Below are 6963 nucleotides of genomic sequence, written 5' to 3'. Positions count from 1 at the left end.
TAGAATCCAAATCAATTCGTACTTTTTCGATCAGACTTCTCAATCAAAAGTTATAGACTAGAAACCAATTTCGAAAAAAAATTCAAAGGGCTCTAACTTTTGAACTAGTAGCCCAATCTTGGAACTGTTTGATATTATGGATTCTACAGGCCACATTCTATAAGAAAATTTTTTTTCCGGGTCGATCTGAGACAATTTTTTTGTCGGGGCTCAAAAAAAGCAGTGTATAACCTTCCTTTTTTACCAATAATCGACTACACCAAAATTTCTCTGGAAAACACTTTTCCTTATTAATTTGGGTGCGTAGAATCCAAATCAATTCGTACTTTTTCGATCAGATTTCTCAATCAAAAGTTATAGACTAGAAACCAATTTCGAAAAAAATTCAAAGGGCTGTAACTTTTGAACTAGTAGCCCAATCTTGGAACTGTTTGAAATTATTTACCTCCCCACCGCCCCCGGTAACCATTGGAGAAATATAGTCAAGTCTTCGTATGCTGGGGGGTATTCCATACCCCCCAGATCCCCCGGTAACAATTTCTTACACAAAACGTGTAACCTTCCCCATTCTCATGACAATTTTTGGAGGAAGAATGATCAGATTCTCTTCTTCTAAGACGTACCTGAGACATTGTGGCACCGGGGGGTCTGGGGGGTATGGAATACCCCCCAGCCAAGAGGTAGGGTGAAGAAACAGGGACTCGATGATTCTATCTTTACTTCCTTTTCCGCCCCCCGGTAACCATTGGAGAAATATAGTCAAGTCCTCGTATACTGGGGGGTATTCCATACCCCCCAGACCCCCCGGTATCAATTTCTTAGACATAACGTGCAACCTTCCCCACTCTCATCACAGTTTTTGGGAAAGAATGATCAGATTCTGTTCTTCTTAAGAAGTACCTCAGACATTGTAGCACCGGGGAGTCTTGGGGGGGGGGGGTACATGACCTGTTCAGTATCATGTTATCCTGACACGAAATTTTTTTTGAAACTGTATTTATTAGGTCATGCCTTTCTGATACAAGTAAGCTGTTGTAGCGATACAACATAGTACCGTAGCCATTTAAATAGTTGTATCAGGAGCGCATAAAAGCAAGCAAATGCAACAAAAAGTCACAGATTCAGTGATTCCTCTCTTGACTTACTGAAGCGAATATCGGGATAACAAAATCTCAATAAATATAAATCTTTTATTTCAAATACTTTGTATCAGGATCACAGGAATTCAATAACGTACAAAGGGATAGAATTCGAAAGTAGGTATGCGATAAACTGAGTGATACCTCCTAACGTTCTCCTGATACAATCTTTTCTTGCAAAATTCTAATTTTTCCGGGTCGATCTGAGACAATTTTTTTTTCGGGGCTCAAAAAAGGCAGTGTATAACCTTCCTTTTTTATCAAAAATCGACTACACCAAAATTTCTCGGGAAAACACTTTTTCTATTAATTTGGGTGCGTAGAATCGAAATCAATTCGTACTTTTTCGACCCGACTTCTCAATCAAAAGTTATAGACTAGAAACCAATTTCGAAAAAAATTCAAAGGGCTGTAACTTTTGAACTAGTAGCCCAATCTTGGAACTGTTTGAAATTATGGATTCTATAGGCCACATTCTATAAGAAAATTTTTTTCCGGGTCGATCTGAGACAATTTTTTTTTCGGGGCTCAAAGAAGGCAGTGTATAACTTCCTTTTTTACCAAAAATCGACTACACCAAAATTTCTCGGGAAAACACTTTTTCTATTAATTTGGGTGCGTAGAATCGAAATCAATTCGTACTTTTTCGATCCGACTTCTCAATCAAAAGTTATAGACTAGAAACCAATTTCGAAAACAAATTCAAAGGGCTGTAACTTTTGAACTAGTAGTCCAATCTTGGAACTGTTTGAAATTATGGATTCTACAGGCCACATTCTATAAGAAAATTTTTTTCCCGGATCGATCTGAGACAATGGACGACCCCCCCCCCCAGAAAAGGGGGAGAAATGTACAATCGGGGGGGGGGGGGGATTCAATGTTCTCTTCTCTACGTCTATAAGAATCTTTCGAAGCTTGACTGAGGAGTATTCCAAATAAAAATAAAATACATAAACAAATTATATTAATAAAATTAAACACAGCAGCTTCGAATAACGTTCACTGCAAATGATTACAATTAATTTTAATTATACTCACTTGATCTGCCGGACGGAGGCTTCGGAAAATGGCCTTCTAATTTACACCCATTGAGCTTTCGGCGACTGTAAAAACAGTTTAATATTCCCACCGAAACAGTTGGAAAAATAGATGTATTCACTACAAAACTTACGTGCGTTATCGGCGGTAATTAAATAAACAATTAAACAAAAATGAAAACACAGAACTCACTCCCCGTCTCCTAGAGCAAATAAGTAACTTTCGAAAATACAATTTTTAGTTAGTAACGAAGGGGCCAGCTTAAAACGCTTCTAGATACCGGGTGATCAGCAATACTGGTGGACTTGATTTTTTAGGTTTTCCGGATTCTTTCTCTGCATTTTCTGAAGTTTTCAAAAAAATCTTCGTGCTCACCGCGAATTATTTAATTTCTTGAATTCTTCCACCTAATCAGTATGAGTCGCAGTGTTGCCACATTAAAAACATAGTTGCCAGATTGCATACTCATCACGTTCCATTTGTGTTCCAGTGGAGGAGTTAGCCATCAACTGTCGGCGACGCGTTTACTCTCTTCTCCAGATGGATCCCGTTACCGTCTGGACGAAATGGACCAAACGTGGCCGTGGGCCGACTCGTTCTCGAGCCTCCACCGGGATGCCTACACCGAGGTCCGAACGCCGAGACCTCCGATTTTTACGTTGGGATGCTTTCGGGCGTGTCGCGCGCGCGTCTATCACAGTCTGGCGAAGCGAAAGGTCGAGCAGGGCGTACGCCTGTACAACCAGCACAAGCAGCAGCAGGCGATCAAGAAGTGGAAGTCGGCGCTGAAGGCGATACGAAAGCGGGACGATAAATTCGAAGTGCTCGGATACCTTTATCAAGCCTACATGGACTGGGGGAAGTACAGGTTGGCAATCGGCCGATCGATTACCAAGTTTACCGCTTGCGCCTTTTCAGAGATGCCTTGGAATTTGCTCATAAACAATTATTTATATCAGAAGAACTTGACAATCCAAATATGCGAGCAGAATCATATTTAAACCTAGCTAGATCACATCAGAGATTAGGAGGCTTAGAACGGTGCGAGTTAGGACGTCCTAGTTGAAGGCAGTAAGGATGGCACCCTTTCCCCCACCCTTACTGTCTTAAGCTACACCGTTATGGTAATACGCATAACCTGAACTGTATGTTTTAGAGCTTTATCGTACGCCAGACACTCTTTATACAATGAATGTGAGCAGTGCATCACAGCCGGTCACGTTCATTTAACTGTAGGTTCCGTTTACATTGAGCTGGCTGGATTCAACAAAGCGCTCGATAGTTTTCAACACGCCCATCGGATAGCGCAGAACGTACACGATCGCGCTTTAGAACTACAGGTATATTTAGGACTATCGGAACTTTTTAGCCGTCTGCAGGACGCGGACAAGAGCGCAACGTACGCGGCGAAGGCCTACGATATGTCGAGATCGTTACAGCTCGGCGACATGAACTCGCGCGATCACAGGGCGGCGCTGCTGCAGATGGCGTCGGCGCTACGCAAGCAGGGAGAGCTCGGCGACGCGCAGGATTACTGTTCGGTAAGTGTCCGACGCGGAAGGTACGCTAATAACCGTTGCAGTAGGAGGCGACCCGGCTGGCGCTGATGTCCGGAGACCAGGCGACGTACGCGCGCAGTATTAGGATAATGGGCGACATCTACCGGAAGAAATTAGATATTAACGTAGGTAACTGGTTTTCGAGTCGGTTAAGTTAGTACACCCCCACTCTCTTCAAAAAGAAATAACGTAATTGTAAGCTTTTCTTAAACTCGCTTCTTCTTCCCTCAGCTCTCCGAATCTTTGGCAGAGCTATGAGAGTGTAAGAGCATGGAAGGGGGAATAGGGGGTTTTAGGGAGCGTTTCGTTACGCCATATATTTCCGGGAGCTTTCGGGGAATAAGAGGGCTAACTAAACCGACCCAACGATTTCAGTGTAACTCACCCACTCCACTTTTAGAAAGCCTTCCGACAGTACGAAACGGCGATGGGTTCGGCGGCTTCGATGGGCGACCGAGTCATACAAATGGAGTCGATGGACGGAGCGGCGCGTTGCCTGGAAGCGTTGCGTCTGCAGCACAAGATATGCAACTGTCGACCGTTGGAGTTCAACACCAGGCTGCTAGAGGTCGCCAGTTCGGTCGGCGCCAAACTTTTAGTTCGCGCCATCCGCATGCGCCTATCGGAGATCTACCACGCGCTCGGCGACGATGATCAGAAGCAACACCACGAGCGCATAGCGTTGCGAGTGCAAAAAGAACTCGACCTCACTTGCGGCGGTTGTGACTCGCCGTACGGACTCGAAAGTGATTCACTCGAAGCACTGCCTTGTACACACATATTGCACGCTAGGTTTCCACACTTCCTCACCCCTTACCACCACTAACCGCCTATTTTTCAGGTGTGCCTACGAATTATTTAGGAAAAATAAAAGGAATAAAAAGCGTACTTGTCCTGAGTGTGATAAATCAAGTTCACGTTTATATCTAAATTGTAACGATTATAACTCTTATAGTCCCGTACCGTTATCTGTATGTTCATCAGACAGTCACTGTACAACACATCACGTCACTAGCTCCGTATAGATAGAACAGGAATTCTGCACAAAAAACAAATTTAAAAAACAACAAATTGCGTTGATTTAATTTTTATAATGTAATTAACTGTGAACCAACTAATGTTAAGCGTTTAATGAATAGCTTTGGAAATAAAAAGCACTACGTTACTTTATTTTGTAGCCTCGTGAAACTAGATGAAACCTAAGAGAAAGATTGAGTATACGTGTAAGGCTCGTGGTTATGCAGCAGGCGTGCCATGGATCTGTAGTGTTCGGTTTATTAATGATTATGAAATTGGAAAACTTTCATTTTCTGATTTAAGAACAGCTACCCACCCTGTATATCGCAGCAGTAGCTCTAATAAACCAAAATAGTTCAATTACTACTAGTAGTTCATATGAACGACCGTCCGCCATGACCTAAACTGTTAAAAAATTTAATTTATTTATTCTGTAATTTGAGTGTCCCCCCCCTAAAAAATCGTGGTAATGTCCGAGAAAAGCATTATTGAAGTTAAAGTTGAACCGAAATATGAACCGGACTCGGAGGACTCACCATCGCCTCAGTACCACCTTGCATCCGATGAGGTCGTAAAAGAGGAGTGCAGCAGCTATGACTTTTATGAAAAGTTTACACCCAACGCGCTGGGGGTTCCAAACCAATTCAAGTGTCCCCATTGCAGTTATTCAACCGCGTACAAAATTGCACTGCTCAAGCATTTAATGAAGCACGGTTCTACTTTTAAATGTGACCTGTGCGATTTTGGCACCACGGATAAACGTCACATGAAGCGGCATCAGTTGTGCCATACGGGTAACCGATATAAATGTGACCAGTGCGATTATTCTAGCGTGTTTAGGTATAATATTAACCGGCACAGTGCGGTACATAACTCGTTCAGATGTGAACGGTGTCGTTTTACGACCACCTGCAAGTCGAGCCTGGCAGATCACTTGTCAGTGCACAATGCCTTAGCGGAGATTAAAACCGAAATCACCATGATGAAAAAGAGAAGGGGGCGGCCCAAATTAATTCGAAAAGAGAGGCGATGGATTAAATGTGAACATTGCGATTACAAAACAGCGTACCACTACAACATCAAACGACACTCTTCAATGCACAACTCCCCAACAACATTTATGTGTGAACATTGCACTTTTAGCACCAAGTTCAAGGGGGCCATGGCAAAACATGCAATGAGCCACAAAACGACCGCCGACTCGTTTTATAAGTGTAGTCAGTGCGATTTCACAACGACCAAGTACAGCTACATGAAGCGCCACAGGTTGATTCACAACGGGCGGAAATTCCAATGCGACCAGTGCCCTTACACCAGCCAACACAAATACAACATACGAAGACACATCGCGATGCACAACAAATCACACGTCCTGAAATGTGACCAGTGCGATTACACCACCTACTGGATTAGCTACTTGAAACAGCACACCCTCAGCCACAGCGATTTAAACCAATACAATTGCGTACAGTGCGAGTTCACGACCAAAAACAAAAAGGCGATGAAAACGCATCGGTTAACTCACAACAGCGCGTCGTTTAAATGTGACCAGTGCGACTACGCGACCAAACGTCGCGAGACCTTGTCAGCGCACGTAAAAGTACACGACATCATACGAACATTCACGTGCGACCAGTGCGACTACGCGACGCCGAACCGAAACTGCCTGCGCACCCACAAGCTGTCGCACACCGCCCGGATCTACAAGTGCGACCACTGCGACTACACGACGAAGTACATTTACAGCATCAAGCGGCACGCGTCAATTCACGACACGCTCGCGAAACTCAAGTGCGACCTTTGCAACTACACGACCCACTGGAAGGACTACCTGAAGCAGCACCAGTCGACGCACAACACGACCGTCGACTATGCGTGTCGCGTTTGCGATTTCACGACGAAGAGCAAGTACGCGTTGCGCTATCACAATTTCACGCACAAGGGCGTGATGTATCTGTGCGAGTTGTGCGGTTACAAGTCGAAGTTTAAGAACAGCTATAAGAAACATTGCGCGACCCGTCATCCGACGAGTGCCGGCGATACCGTGCACTTGGGCGTGTTATAAGTCTAACTTGCACAGTGCACCTCTAAGTTCAGTTAATTGTATTTATTGTTGTTGCAAATGAATGGGAAGCAAGTTTATGGCCCTTGCACAAGTTAACATTTTTATTGTTCTAGTCACCCTTCAAGCATTGAAAATAAATGGTATT

General features: G+C 43.8%; 2 protein-coding genes across 2 annotated transcripts; both read left to right on the top strand.

Moving 5' to 3' along the window:
- The first annotated feature begins 2508 nt into the window (after nucleotides 1-2508).
- Nucleotides 2509-4906, top strand: LOC116162192 (43 kDa receptor-associated protein of the synapse homolog). The gene is made up of 6 exons (XM_031475745.1): nucleotides 2509-3045; nucleotides 3096-3218; nucleotides 3334-3718; nucleotides 3763-3861; nucleotides 4137-4528; nucleotides 4578-4906. The coding sequence occupies exons 1-6, from the start codon at nucleotides 2744-2746 to the stop codon at nucleotides 4759-4761; spliced, it is 1485 nt and encodes a 494-aa protein (XP_031331605.1). The 5' UTR covers nucleotides 2509-2743; the 3' UTR covers nucleotides 4762-4906.
- Nucleotides 4907-5222: 316 nt separating this feature from the next.
- LOC116161424 (zinc finger protein 600-like) lies at nucleotides 5223-6818 on the top strand. The gene has a single exon (XM_031474760.1). The coding sequence runs from the start codon at nucleotides 5223-5225 to the stop codon at nucleotides 6816-6818; it is 1596 nt and encodes a 531-aa protein (XP_031330620.1).
- The last annotated feature ends 145 nt before the right edge of the window (nucleotides 6819-6963 follow it).

Source organism: Photinus pyralis, unplaced genomic scaffold, assembly GCF_008802855.1.
Source record: "Photinus pyralis isolate 1611_PpyrPB1 unplaced genomic scaffold, Ppyr1.3 Ppyr1.4_LG10, whole genome shotgun sequence".
NCBI lineage: Eukaryota > Metazoa > Arthropoda > Insecta > Coleoptera > Lampyridae > Photinus > Photinus pyralis.
This window is presented reverse-complemented; position numbering and strand designations above follow the sequence as displayed.

Coding starts and splice junctions, on each gene's coding strand:
- LOC116161424 (XM_031474760.1), top strand. CDS start 5,223: ATGTCCGAGAAAAGCATTATTGAAGTTAAAGTTGAACCGAAATATGAA.
- LOC116162192 (XM_031475745.1), top strand. CDS start 2,744: ATGGACCAAACGTGGCCGTGGGCCGACTCGTTCTCGAGCCTCCACCGG. Junction 3,719..3,762: donor ACGCGCAGGATTACTGTTCG/GTAAGTGTCCGA, acceptor CCGTTGCAGTAG/GAGGCGACCCGGCTGGCGCT. Junction 4,529..4,577: donor ACACACATATTGCACGCTAG/GTTTCCACACTT, acceptor CCTATTTTTCAG/GTGTGCCTACGAATTATTTA.